Here is a 15,659-nt window from a genome sequence, read left to right as displayed (position 1 = left end):
CAGTGAATGTTTGGTGAATGTATGTATATTCCTCATCAAGAAACTGCAAGAAAAGAGCTCTTCAGATCATTAATTCTCCACGCATCAACACCACTCCCAACAAAGTTATAATTCTTCCCAACAGCCAGGTTGCACTGAACGTCTCAAAAGTACTTTCACGAGCCAACACCAGAGTCACCATCGCTTCTAGCACTTCAGTAAAGGATCTTAACCAGGACAAAATCCAAGCACCACGAACCAGTCAATGCAGGAGTTTACACTATACCCTGTGGAGGCTGTGACAAGATTTACGTAGGTGAAACAGCAAGAAACCTCGACACCCGCCTCAATGAACACATTTACGCATGTAGGAACGATAACTTGAACAATGCCTGTGTACAACACCGAAATTCCACCAATCATCTCATGAAATTCAGAGATGCCCAATTAGTGATCAAAGAAACTAATTTCCGCAGACGCAAGTGCCTCGAATCAGCACTGATCGCTGTTTCGAATAAAATTAAACAAAACAACGGCAGCTTCACCATCTCCGAAGTCTTAGCAAGAATCCTCCTGAAAACAGTAAACCCTGCCATCACATAGTCTCTCCTGTTATACTACACAAAGCACATTACAGAGTGAATACTGAAACAAGCTGCCTCTTTCCAGTCTATATTTGTCCAACCTAGTTATATGTTACCCAAGTAATAGCTTTTATATCCTTTTACTCATGTACGAATTAATTGCTCTACCATATTGTATTACTTTTGTCACTACTACTACTACTACTACTACTACTACTACCATTAGTGAACATCGAAATGGTACCTCACTAGTATTGCACCTCACTCTGAGCCTTTATATACCCTGTGTCCATGTATTGTTTGTAATGGCTTAATAAAGCTCCTGGAGAGCGAAACGTTGCCACAATAAAATGTCACATTAGTTGCACTTGTGTCTTTTTACTTTAATGAAAACTTAGATGAGTGTGTATACATAAATGTATACATGCATTTGTAATGTGACCTAAGTGTAAATAGAAGTAGCAAGACATACCTGAAATCTTGCATGTTTATTAAACAGAAAAAAAAGACACCAGAAATCCTACCATCACGTAAAATAAGTACAGGCTTCTGTTTTACACTCACTTCGTAGTACAGTAGTACCTCCCTGGGCAGTTGTCTACCAACCTCCTACCTACTAAAAAAAAAAAACCCTGATGTGTTACCAAAATTTTCATTGATCTTAGCACAAATCTGACAAAAAATATAAGCCAATAACTACTTGACTACAACAATAAAATGAAAAAAATTGGGGGTAGAATGATGCACATTATATTTCGATTAACCCTTACACTGTCCAAACGTAGATATATGTTTGCTTGTGTAGCACTCTGAACGTAGATCAATGTTTTATTTTTCATTCCTTCAAAAATGGGGCGATAGGCTTGAGTCGCCTAGATACGAGAGAATGGGTCTTAACATTTGGTGTGCACAGTATTAAAAAAAAATCTGGGACCACTTAGTATCTTGTGGGAGCACCAGTTCAATTGAGCACCAGCTAGAGCAAATAGAGTGGTAAACACCAGGAATTCACTGATGTCATGTCACATTAACACTCCCCTTTGAAGAGGAAAGTAAAACTAAGTTAGATAAATACATGAGTGGGTGTGAGTTGGACCTGACTAGCTTGTGCTACTAGGTCTGATGCCATGCTCCTTCCTTCAGTGGATGTGACCTGACTAGGACAGGACTCACAGCAATGGTTTTAAATTGGAAAAATTCAGATTCTGGAAGGATATAGGTAAGCACTGGTTTGGTGATAGAGTTGTGGATGAGTGGAACAAACTCCCGAGTACAGTGGAACCTCAAATTTTGAACATATCACTTATCGAACGTTTCAAAAATAGAACCCTTTTCTCGAACCAACTTTGTCCCTATTATTGAACGCACCCCTATTTTCAAACCGCCGGGTACCGGATCTGTCCACCAGCCCGCTCTGTCCGCATCCCTGTGCAGGCGCCTTGAACCAGTCTGGCTTTGTTGATGCTTGAGTGAACACTAACCTGTGCTCTGATTCAAACATTTTACGAATATATTTCATTGTGTTTAATGCTTGTGGAACTGTGAAATAAGCTACCATGGGCCCAAAGAAACTTGCTAGTTGTACCCCTGTGGTAAAGAAAGTGAGAAACACCAAAGATATGAAGAAGGAAATAATACAGAAGTATCAGATTGGTATGAGACTTGCTGAGCTTGCCAGGATGTATGGGAAAAACAAGTCGACCATCGGTTCTATCCTAGCAAAGAAAGAACAAATCAAGGAAGCTGATGTTGCAAAAGGTGTTAATATGCTAACCAAAAAAAAAGTCCACAAATAGTTGAAGAGGTTGAGAAGTTGTTGCTGGTGTGGATTAAGAATAAAGAGATAGCAGGTGATAGTGTTTCAGAGACGATTATTTGCGAAAAGGCAAGGAAGTTGCATGCCAATCTGGTACAGAAAACTCCTGGAACCAGTTCAGTGACAGAACCATGTCCCATTTTAGGGAAATGTTAAAGAGGTGCCAGAAACAGAGGACTGTGGACAGTTATTTTGTGAAACAGGGGTCCAGTGACTCTCAAGCTGGTCCTAGTGGCATTAAAAGACAGAGTAGGGAAGTAACCCCAGAGAGGGCTTTACCTGAAGTCCTCATGGAGGGGGATTCTCCTTCCAAACACTAACCCCAACTCCCTCTCTCCTCCTCCCTATCTTCCAGATGCCATCACCAATCTTCAATAACGGTAAGTAAAAATGTTATTTTATATTTATATACATAATTGAACACTATAGTATTTGTTGTGTATAAGTAAAACTGTAATTAATCTCTATAAAATGTATTTTTTTGTGAATATTTTTGGGTTTCTGGAACGGATTAATTGTATTTCCATTATTTCTTATGGGAAATATTGCTTCGATTTTCAGACTTTTCGAATTTAGAACTAGCTCCTGGAACGGATTAAGTTTGATATTTGAGGTTCCACTGTACTGTCATAGAAGCTAAGACGTTGTGTAGCTTTAAAAATAGGTTGGATAAATACATGAGTGGGTGTGAGTTGGACCTAACTAGCTTGTGCTACTAGGTTGGATGCTGTGCTCCTCCCTTAAGTGGGAGAATTGGACCTGCCTCGCATAGCCCAGTAGGCCTGTTGCAGTGTTCTTTCTGATGTTCTTATGTTTTTAAGCTGGAGGGGTGACATGGACCTGCCTTGTATGGGTCAGTAGGCCTACTGCAGTGTTCCTTCTTTCTTATGTTCTTATGTATTCGCCCGGCTGCCTGGCTTTGGCTGTCTCTGGCTGCCTGTCTGTATATCTCTGTCTGTGTATATATATATATATATATATCTCTCTCTCACATGTACACATTAGTACAGTTTTTATACAAAGTGTAAATTACCTAGGATAACCCAAAATTTACAGGCAAAGTGCTATACTGTGCTTGTAGTTTTTTTTTTTTTTCAACAAGTCGGCCGTCTCCCACCGAGGCAGGGTGACCCAAAAAAGAAAGAAAATCCCCAAAAAGAAAATACTTTCATCATCATTCAACACTTTCACCACACTCGCACATTATCACTGTTTTTGCAGAGGTGCTCAGAATACAACAGTTTAGAAGCATACACATATAAAGATACACAACATATCCCTCCAAACTGCCAATATCCCAAACCCCTCCTTTAAAGTGCAGGCATTGTACTTCCCATTTCCAGGACTCAAGTCCGACTATATGAAAATAACCGGTTTCCCTGAATCTCTTCACTAAATATTACCCTGCTCACACTCCAACAGATCGTCAGGTCCCAAGTACCATTCGTCTCCATTCACTCCTATCTAACACGCTCACGCACGCTTGCTGGAAGGCCAAGCCCCTTGCCCACAAAACCTCCTTTACCTCCTCTCCAACCCTTTCGAGGACGACCCCTACCCCGCCTTCCTTCCCCTATAGATTTATATGCTTTCCATGTCATTCTACTTTGATCCATTCTCTCTAAATGACCAAACCACCTCAACAACCCCTCTTCTGCCCTCTGACTAATACTTTTATTAACTCCACACCTTTTCCTAATTTCCACACTCCAAATTTTCTGCATAATATTTACACCACACATTGCCCTTAAACAGGACATCTCCACTGCCTCCAACCGTCTCCTCGCTGCTGCATTTACCACCCAAGCTTCGCACCCATATAAGAGTGTTGGTACTACTATACTTTCATACATTCCCTTCTTTGCCTCCATAGATAACGTTTTTTGACTCCACATATACCTCAACGCACCACTCACCTTTTTTCCCTCATCAATTCTATGATTAACCTCATCCTTCATAAATCCATCCGCCGACACGTCAACTCCCAAGTATCTGAAAACATTCACTTCTTCCATACTCCTCCCTAATTTGATATCCAATTTTTCTTTATCTAAATCATTTGACACCCTCATCACCTTACTCTTTTCTATGTTCACTTTCAACTTTCTACCTTTACACACATTCCCAAACTCATCCACTAACCTTTGCAATTTTCCTTTAGAATCTCCCATAAGCACAGTATCATCAGCAAAAAGTAACTGTGTCAATTCCCATTTTGAATTTGATTCCCCAAAATTTAATCCCACCCCTCTCCCGAACACTTTACTTCCTTTACAACCCCATCTATAAATATATTAAACAACCATGGTGACATTACACATCCCTGTCTAAGACCTACTTTTACCGGGAAGTAGTCTCCCTCTCTTCTACACACCCTAACTTGAGCCTCACTATCCTCATAAAAACTCTTTACAGCATTTAATAACTTACCACCTATTCCATATACTTGCAACATCTGCCACATTGCTCCTCTATCCACTCTATCATATGCCTTTTCTAAATCCATAAATGCAATAAAAACTTCCCTACCTTTATCTAAATACTGTTCACATATATGCTTCAATGTAAACACTTGATCTACACATCCCCTACCCACTCTGAAACCTCCTTGCTCATCCGCAATCCTACATTCTGTCTTACCTCTAATTCTTTCAATTATAACCCTACCGTACACTTTTCCTGGTATACTCAGTAAACTTATTCCTCTATAATTTTTACAGTCTCTTTTGTCCCCTTTCCCTTTATATAAAGGGACTATACATGCTCTCCGCCAATCCCTAGGTACCTTCCCCTCTTTCATACATTTATTAAACAAAAGTACCAACCACTCCAACACTATATCCCCCCCTGCTTTTAACATTTCTGTCATGATCCCATCAGTTCCAGCTGCTTTACCCCCTTTCATTTTACGTAATGCCTCACGTACCTCCCCCACACTTACATTCTGCTCTTCTTCACTCCTAAAAGATGGTATACCTCCCTGACCAGTGCATGAAATTACTGCCTCTGTTTCTTCCTTAACATTTAAAAGTTCCTCAAAATATTCTCGCCATCTACCTAATACCTCCATCTCCCCATCTACTAACTCCCCTACTCTGTTTTTAACTGACAAATCCATACTTTCCCTAGGCTTTCTTAACTTGTTTAACTCACTCCAAAATTTTTTCTTATTTTCATTAAAATTTCTTGACAGTGCCTCTCCCACTCTATCATCTGCTCTCCTTTTGCATTCTCTCACCACTCTCTTTACCTTTCTTTTACTCTCCATATACTCTGCTCTTCTTATAACACTTCTGCTTTGTAAAAACCTCTCATAAGCTACCTTTTTCTCTTTTATCACACCCTTTACTTCATCATTCCACCAATCACTCCTCTTTCCTCCTGCCCCCACCCTCCTATAACCACAAACTTCTGCCCCACATTCTAATACTGCATTTTTAAAACTATTCCAACCCTCTTCAACACCCCCACTACTCATCTTTGCACTAGCCGACCTTTCTGCCAATAGTCGCTTATATCTCACCCGAACTTCCTCCTCCCTTAGTTTATACACTTTCACCTCCCTCTTACTTGTTGTTGCCTCCTTCCTCTTTTCCCATCTACCTCTTACTCTAACTGTAGCTACAACTAAATAATGATCCGATATATCAGTTGCCCCTCTATAAACATGTACATCCTGGAGCCTACCCATCGACCTTTTATCCACCAATACATAATCTAATAATCTACTTTCATTACGTGCTACATCATACCTTGTATATTTATTTATCCTCTTTTTCATAAAATATGTATTACTTATTACCAAATCTCTTTCTACACATAGCTCAATTAAATCTCCCCATTTACATTTACCCCTGGCACCCCAAATTTACCTACTACTCCCTCCATAACATTTTTACCCACTTTAGCATTGAAATCCCCAACCACCATTACTCTCACACTTGATTCAAAACTCCCCATGCATTCACTCAACATTTCCCAAAATCTCTCTCTCTCCTCTACACTTCTCTCTTCTCCAGGTGCATACACGCTTATTATAACCCACTTTTCACATCCAATCTTTAGATGTAAGACATAGATATAAGACTGTAGATATAAGACATAAATAACTATGATGCAATATGCATTTTTACTTGCTCAGGGATCAGGAAGCGGCTCGTAAAGCAACAGTTTTACAGCCACTCCCTGAGACAGAGACAACAGACAGAAAGACAGACACACACAGGCAGACAGAAAGACAGATATGCACAGCTAGACAGACAGACAGATAGATAGATAGATAGATAGATAGACAAACAGATATGTTTGTGTTCCCTGCAGCAGTGCCCATTTATCAAGTGTCAGTGGGCTGTCAATAGTTTACCGACACTTGTCAAAACACCATTCTTCAAGGAGTTTCATATATACTCCAGGCAGACAGAAAGACAGATAAGTAGAGCTAGACAGACAGATAAGCAGAAACAGACATACAGACAAACATACAGACAGGCAGATAGACAGACATGTTTGTGTGTAACAGTGAAAACAAAAAGCAGAGTTCCCTGAGTGCACATTCATCAGGTGTCACTGCCTGTCAACAGTTTACTGACACTTGTCATAACACCATACTTCAAGGTATACTCCAGGTGTCTAAAACATTGCTGGGACCTATAAATACTTTGTATACATTTCCAGACAATAGTACATGACCCAGGCAGGTGAAAATGTTCACCTGTCAGTGTGATTGTGACTATTTGAGTACTATTTCAGTACCTAATATTAGTGTCAGAACAAAGATTGGCTATGAAATCAGAAGAACTATTATAAATTGTAATTATCAGAACATAAGGGTAAGGGAGGTTTTGTGGGCGAGGGGCTTGGACTTCCAGCAAGCATGCGTGAGCGTGTTAGATAGGAGTGAATGGAGACGAATGGTAATTGGGACCTGATTATCTGTTGGAGTGTGAGCAGGGTAATATTTAGTGAAGGGATTCAGGGAAACCGGTTATTTTCATATAGTCGGACTTGAGTCCTGGAAATGGGAAGTACAATGCCTGCACTTTAAAGGAGGGATTTGGGATATTGGCAGTTTGGAGGGATATGTTGTGTATCTTTATACGTACATGCTTCTAAACTGTTGTATTCTGAGCACCTCTGCAAAAACAGTGATAATTTGTGAGTGTGGTGAAAGTGTTGAATGATGATGAAAGTATTTTCTTTTTGGGGATTTTCTTTCTTTTTTGGGTCACCCTGCCTCGGTGGGAGACGGCCGACTTGTTGAAAAAAAAAAAAAATATATAAATTAAAATAAAACAAGAAAACAAGGTATATCGGCAACACTTCTGCAAGCGGCAGGAGTCGATGTTGCTGTCATGTGAACATCCAGCGCCCACTTCATAGGCTTATATCTAAGTAATTACTGACCCTAAATTTTTTATCCTATAACATATAGAAAAATGCACTCTTCATTTAAAAAAAAAAAAAAAAAAAAATCCAAAATATTCTGAGAGTGAACATGGATCTACATTTGGATAGTTTAAGGGTTAAAAACTGAAATAAGAAAGCTGGCATAATCTTCCACATAAATTTGTATGCATGTTTCTGATGCTGCTCTTCTTCTCTCCTTTCTTGTCTCAAACCATTTAACCCCTGTTCTGCAGGCAATGTATGATCCCTATGAGTTGTAATGCTTCCCCATGACTAATAATTCAGCATGCACCAATTGCATTCTTTGCTAAAATAAAATACTGTATATTAATAAAAGCATATAATTTATTTAAAAGTCTTTATACAAAACCCTAAGAGGCTAAAGGACTAAGCTAAGTACCAACATGAGGCGGGATTTGCACATAGGATAGGGTTGGATCACGGTGAGCTGTCATGACTGTAGTGAGATAGTGCCTCTTCTCTTCCCCACCAAGAATACCAAATTCTGCCAACACTTCATCCACACTAACATTGTGCCAGCCCTCATCATCCACTTCACTGTTGTAGTCCAATGACAACTCCTCCAACACCTAAAACAGGTAAAAAAATTATGGGGGAATAAGCCTGTTGAGTATACCAGGTAAAGTGTATGGTAGAGTTATTATTGAAAGAATTAAGGGCACAATAGAGAGCAGGACTGCAGATGAACAAGGGGGCTTTAGGAAGGGTAAGGGATAAATAGACCAAGTATTTATGTTGAAGTGAACAATATTTAGGTAAATATAAGGAAGGTTTTGTTGCATTCATAGATTTAGAAAAGGCATATGACAGGATGGAAAGGGAAGCAATATGGCAAATGTTGCAAGTGCATGGAATACGTGGTAAGTTACTGAAGGCAGTTAAGAGTTTTTACGAGGATGGTGAGGCTCATGTTAGGGCATGTAAGAGAGAGGAAGATTATTTTACAGTAAAAGTAGGCCTTAGAAGAGAAGTTACAAAGGTTGGTGGACGAATTTGGAAGGGTACGTAAAAGAAGGAAAGAGTAAGGTAATAAGGGTAACAAATGATTTAGGTAATGAAAGATTGGATATCAGACTGGAAGGAAGTGAATGTGTTCAAATATTTGGGAGTGGACTTATTGGCCGACAAGTCTATGAAAAACAAGGTGAACCATATAACTGATGAGGGGGGAAAAGATGTGTGTTGCATTGAGGCATCTGTTTTGAGGCATAGTTTTTCAAGTAGATATTAAATTATTGAAAAATTGGAAGATACAAATGTGAAATTTTTATTGCCATATACATAGTTACCGGTAATTATATGTCTGTATAATGCTTGGACAACATAATACTGGTAGACTCCTATACTAGGAGATCACCCCTATACTAAATAAGCAAAATGCTGAGAGAAAATCATGTTACTAGTGAAGCAGACACTTACTGTTTCATCTTCATGCATAAGAGCAATGTTGTGAAGAATACAAGCAGCCCTTATATACTTTCTGTTGCTTTCAACATGGCGATCCAACCGTTGCATGCGTTTAAACCTTGATTTGAATATGGTCATCACATTAGCTGCTAACTTGAGGGCTTCTCTATGATTATCATTATATAATATCTCCTGGAAGTAAAAAATAAATGTGTACAGAATATTATATAGAGTATACTTTTTATATTCTCATTCTCTCTCTCTCTCTCTCTGTCTTCTTTCAACAAACTGGCAGTAACCCACCGAAGCAGGGTGGCGCCCAAAAAGAAAAACAAAAGTTTCTCTTTTTAACTTTAGTAACGTATACAGGAGAAAGGGTTACTAGCCCCTTGCTCCTGACATTTTAGTCGCCTCTTACGACACGCATAGCTTACAGAGGAAGAATTCTGTTCCACTTCCCCATGGAGACAATAGGAAATAAACAAGAACAAGAACTAGTAAGAAAATGGAAGAAAACCCAGAGGGGTGTGTATATATATGCTTGTACATACATGTTTCTGAGACAGAAAAAAAATGACACCAGCAATGCTACCATCATGTAAAACAATTACAGGCTTCTGTTTTACACAAAAGTTTATCTTATATGGGAGAGGCACAAGTTTTGAATGCTGCAGTGAAGAGGCTAGAGGCAGTAAAACTGTCATATTCAAGAGCATTTTTTTTTTTCAACAAACCGGCCGTATCCCATCAAGGCAGGGTGGCCCAAAAAGAAAAATGAAAGTTTCTCTTTTTAAATTTAGAAATTTATACAGGAGAAGGGGTTACTAGGCTCTTGCTCCCGGCATTTTAGTCGCCTCTTACAACACGCATGGCTTACGGAGGAAGAACTCTGTTCCACTTCCCCATGGAGATAAGAGGAAATAAACAAGAACAAGAACTAGAAAGAAAATAGAGGAAATCCCAGTGGGGTGTGTATATATATGCTTGTACATGTATGTGTGGTGTGACCTAAGTGTAAGTAGAAGTAGCAAGATGTACCTGAAATCTTGCATGTTTAAGAGACAGAAAAAAGACACCAGCAATGCTACCATATTGTAAAACAATTACAGGCTTCTGTTTTACACAAAAGTTTATCTTATATGGGAGAGGCACAAGTTTTGAATGCTGCAGTGAAGAGGCTAGAGGCAGTAAAACTGCCATATTTGAGAGCAATTTGTGGTGTGAATATTATGCAGAGAATTTTGAGCACAAATTAAAAAGTGATGTGGGTTCATCAAGGGCATAATTCATAGGACCAAGGAGGAGTTGTTGAGGTGGTTTGGGCATGTAGAGAGGATAGAGAGGGATAGGATGACATCTGTCTTAATCTGGAGTGGAAGGTAGGAGGGTTAGAAGTTGTCCCATGAATGGTTGGAAAGAGTGGGCTAAAGAGGCTTTGAGTTTTAGGAGCTTGAGCATTTAGCAGGCATATGTGAGCCTGTTAGATAGGAGTGAATAGAGAGGAATGGTTTCTAATGGACATACTTTTGGAGTGTGAGCAAGGTAGCTTTTATAAAGAGATTCAAGGAAATTTGTTGGAATGGCAGTGCATGCACTCTGAATGATGGGTGCGGGAAGTTGTAGCTGAAGGGTAAACTGAACTGTGATGTCAGTACACTTCTGGAAAGGCAGTGACTGAATGATAGTTAATGTGTTTTCTTCTTTGGGTCACCTGCCTTAGTGGACATTGGCTGTTACAGTAAAAAAAAAAAATATGTATACACACATACATTCAGGATATCAATAAAACTCACTCACATGTATATGGTGAAAAAGTTGTATACTACTGTGCATATTATTAGTCAGTTAGCTTTCATTATCAATTTCTGTACTGTTTCTCCAAGATCTGATAAAGTTGGAGCTTTTAATTCCCTAGAGAAAATGGACTCTTACCTGGTATGATAATTCTTCTAGCATATGAGGGGTCATGATGGCTGGTGCCAGTGGATATACACCTGGGGCAACAATGTGTGTTTCTGAACTTGTAAGACTCTGCAGGTGAAACCAAGCACCTGATTCCTGGAAAAAGTACACCAGATGAAGAATTTTTTATTTTAACATTATTCATTTTTTTTTACGTAAGTATTTGCATGTACTTTAAGGTGACACTCAATCCTGTCATTACTACACATTCAAGAAAATGCTATAACAAAAATTTCTGATAACAAAGATGTTTTACAGTTTGCTAAACAGAAGTGTACTGGCCATAGCTAATTTAAGTCGATAAGCGTGAAGATTACCTGAAACACCTGACTGCGTGTGCCAGTGCTGGGAGCATCCAAATGAATATCACGAAAATGTAGCCTATGGTCCACTATGAATTGCATGACAAAAGCACACTTGGACCCTGAAGCAGTTTTAGTATAGCAATACTGCTGTTCCTCCTGACTTAGTGGTGTCCGCATGTGAATAAGAGCTGCATCCATAGCGCCAAAGACCCCGGGGAATCCTGAATCATGCTTGATTACCTCAGCTATTGTTATCCTGGTAACAAAAATATAGGATAACAATGCCATTTTTTTTGTCGCAATACCACAAATAGCTTTACTATTTTGTGAAACAATTATATACTGTGTCAATCAGGTATATAAAGAATATTCAAAGTATATAGAGTAGTGTAAGACACTGATGATCACATCTTACTGTCGAAAAAATGTGCTAAGCAGCTTTGAACGCTAATCTGAGTAGTGATTTCTTTCTCAAGGTATGTATGTATATGTATGCAGAACAACCACTTTGAAAAAATAAGTGAAATTCCAAGTGCTTTTCTGACTTCTCATATTATTAATGTGATAATGTGAGAAGTCATAAAGTGCTTGGAATTTCACTATTTTTTCACAGTGGTTGTTCTGCACATTGTCATATCTCCTGTTTACTGTGATCTTATTGCATGTGTATGTATGTATGTATTTTTTTTTTTCAACAAGCCGGCCGTCTCCCACCAAGGCAGGGTGACCCAAAAAGAAAAAAAATCCCCAAAAAGAAAATACTTTCATCATCATTCAACACTTTCACCTCACTCACACATAATCACTGTATAAATATAATTACACCCACCAAGACAGCCAGGAACAGTAGACCAGCTAGACAAGACCAAGCTGTCCCCCAACGTGGCCACCTAGGTGAGGTTACAAAGTTATCTCTTCTGAGAAACAGCACTCGTTCCTTGCAATGACCTCTTGTACCCCTCGTTTTCCATCTGTTTTACCTGATTTTTCTTTTTAGTAGGCTATACAGGGAAAGGGGTTACTAGCCCATTGTTCCCGGCATTTTAGTTGACTTTTACAACATGCATGGCTTATGGAGGAAAGATTCTTATTGCACTTCCCCATTTATATAAAAGGAAAAGCAATAAAAACAAGAACTATTAAGATAAAATCAAAGAAAACTCAGATTAGTGTGTATACATAAACATGTACATGTATGTGTGGTGTGCTGAAGTGTAAGTAGAAGTAGCAAGACATACCTGAAATCTTGCATGTTTATGAGACAGAAAAAAGACACCAGCAATCCTACCATCATGTAAAACAATTACAGGCTTTCATTTTACACTCACTTGGCAGGACGGTTGTACCTCCCTGGGCGGTTGCTATCTACCAACCTACAACCTATAATGTATGTATGTTTTTTTTTTTTCAACAAACTGGCTGTATCCCACAGAGGCAGGGTGGCCCAAAAAGAAAAACAAAAGTTTCTCTTTTCAAATTTAGTAATTTATACAGGAGAAGGGGTTACTAGCCCCTTGCTCCCAGCATTTTAGTTGTCTCTTACAACATACATGGCTTACAGAGGAAGAATTCTGTTCCACTTCCCCATGGAGATAAGAGGAAATAAACAAGAACAAGAACTAGAAAGAAAATAGCAGAAAACCCAGAGGGGTGTGTATATATATGCTTGTACATGTATGTGTAGTGTGACCTAAGTGTAAGTAGAAGTAGCAAGACGTACCTGAAATCTTGCATGTTTATGAGACAGAAAAAAGACACCAGCAATCCTACCATCATGTAAAACAATTACAGGCTTTCATTTTACACTCACTTGGCAGGACGGTAGTACCTCCCTGGGTGGTTGCTATCTACCAACCTACAACCTATAATGTATGTATGTATGTATCTTTCTTTCAACACACCGGCCGTATCCCACTGAGGCGGGGTGGCCCAAAAGGAAAAACGAAAGTTTCTCCTTTTACATTTAGTAATATATACAGGAGAAGAGGTTACTAGCCCCTTGCTCCCAGCATTTTAGTTGCCTCTTACAACACGCATGGCTTACGGAGGAAGAATTCTGTTCCACTTCCCCATGGAGGTAAGAGGAAATAAACAAGAACAAGAACTAGTAAGAAAAATAGAAGAAAACCCAGAGGGGTGTGCATATACGTATATGCTTGTACATGTATGTGTAGTGTGACCTAAGTGTAAGTAGAAGTAGCAAGACATACCTGAAACCTTGCATGTTTATGAGACAGAAAAATGGACACCAGCAATCCTACCATCATGTAAAACAATTACAGGCTTTCATTTTACACTCACTTGGCAGGACGGTAGTACCTCACTGGGTGGTTGCTATCTACCAACCTACAACCTATAATGTATGTATGTATGTATATATATATATATTTTTTTTTTTCAACAAACTGGCCGTATCCCACCAAGGCAGGGTGGCCCAAAAAGAAAAATGAAAGATGTATATATATAGATACATATACTACATATATTTTTTTTTCAAGCTTATATCTTTTCTTTAATACCTGACATCTCCCATCAAAGCAGGGCGACTCAAAAACAAACATTCACCATCATTCATTCAATGGCAGTCTTGCCAGAAGTGCGCTGACATCACAAGTCAAATGACCCTATGTATTACAATATCCCCACCTCTTCTTCAGAGCACAGGCACTGTGTTTTCCATTTCCAGGACTCAAATACAGCTAACCAGTTTCACCAGATCCCTTCATAAATATTACCTTGCTTGCACTCCAACAGCATGTCATGCCAAAAAGTACTTGTTTCCACTCTGCTCTAATATGTTTACACCCCTATCAAAACTCTTTTTACCATGCCTTCCAACCCTTCCTGGGATGATCCTTTCTCCTCCTTCCACTCGATTTATATACCCTTTTGATCATCCAAGAGGATATACATCTCTTTATTTGAAAATAGAGATTCAATAGTCAGATTTTATCCAGGACTCATGGTTACTATTTTAACAATAGTGAGGATGGGAAAGCTTAATATGCCTACTCTACATCTTGGATGTTATATTAAGTTGAATACAAGGCTATTATTGAAACAAAATTACAGCAATAATGGTGATAAAAAATGAGGCCAACATTAAAAAGTAAGCATGACAAGAATTTTGAGCAGTGAAGTATAGGCAGTACATATGAATATACTATGTATATACACAATGCATAATGCATAATATACCTAGTCTCCTATCCCATTAGATTTTATTATTATTATGATGCATATCTCTCCATATATTTTTTTTGTGTGTGGGGGGGCAAGACAACTACAAGGTAATAAATGGAGTGCATTTGTTATGAATGTATAACATAAGCACAGAATGGTATCATATCATCTGTCAGATATTATCAAGTAAATACTGTACTAGGTAAATTTATCCCAGGTATTCTGATGACGATTGTATAGATCCTCTCTGAAAAGAAGTAAAAATATTTTATGAACATACTGCACATACAGTAAGTGCAGGAGTATGAAATATATACAGGTCTCCCTCAACATTCGCGAGGGTTAGGGGATCAAGAGCCTCGCAAATGTTGAAAAACCGTGAATGTTTGGTGCCCCAATATATTGTAGGGAAATATATTACAATACTGCTTCCTTAACTTGTTGAACCATGAATAATCATAAAATACATGAAAACGTCGTAAATTGTACTAAATATATACATGTTATGCTTTAATAACGTATGTTATTTAATAACATGTATGTTATTAAATACCACAGACTCTACCACTGCCTCCACCACTTCCTCAACCACTGCGAGTCCCTACTACCCTCCCTCCGACCCCCGCAACTGGCAGCCAGCCCTCCCACAACTCAGTGTGGCGAGTGTTTTGTTTGTTCATTATTTGCTATTAAACTACAGTATAAATAATGTAAACCCATTCATGACTGCATATTAGAATGGCTATTAGGAAAGGTATTAGACGGTGACATCATGTGTTTATTCGCTCTCCAGGAGCTTTATCAAGCCACTTGATAAAGCTTGATAAAGCTCCTGGAGAGCGAAACGTTGCCACAATAAATGTCACATTAGTTGCACTTGTGTCCTTTTACTTTACAAATACGATATAATTGAAGAAGGAAATTGTACAAAAATACAAGGGAGTGGTTGACACATCGTCAGTGTGACTTTGTTTATGCTGGAGTGAACATTAGTCT

General features: G+C 38.8%; 1 protein-coding gene across 3 annotated transcripts in view; it reads right to left on the bottom strand.

Annotated features, from left to right (window-relative positions):
• Window positions 1–8,110: 8,110 nt before the first annotated feature.
• Window positions 8,111–15,659, bottom strand: part of LOC128697447 (uncharacterized) — a 46,915-nt gene continuing 39,366 nt past the window's right edge. For all 3 annotated transcript variants that reach the window (XM_053789116.2, XM_053789117.2, XM_053789114.2), the window contains exons 8-11: window positions 11,493–11,736; window positions 11,146–11,271; window positions 9,226–9,405; window positions 8,111–8,375 (exon numbers count right to left, since the gene is read on the bottom strand). In XM_053789116.2, coding sequence (XP_053645091.1) covers window positions 8,178–8,375; window positions 9,226–9,405; window positions 11,146–11,271; window positions 11,493–11,736 — 748 coding nt within the window. In that variant the 3' untranslated portion in view covers window positions 8,111–8,177. The remainder of the gene's footprint in view (window positions 8,376–9,225; window positions 9,406–11,145; window positions 11,272–11,492; window positions 11,737–15,659) is intronic.

This window comes from Cherax quadricarinatus, chromosome 44 (genome assembly GCF_038502225.1).
Source record: "Cherax quadricarinatus isolate ZL_2023a chromosome 44, ASM3850222v1, whole genome shotgun sequence".
Taxonomy (NCBI): domain Eukaryota; kingdom Metazoa; phylum Arthropoda; class Malacostraca; order Decapoda; family Parastacidae; genus Cherax; species Cherax quadricarinatus.
Note: the sequence above shows the minus strand (reverse complement) of the source record. Positions and strands in the feature narration are given on the sequence as shown.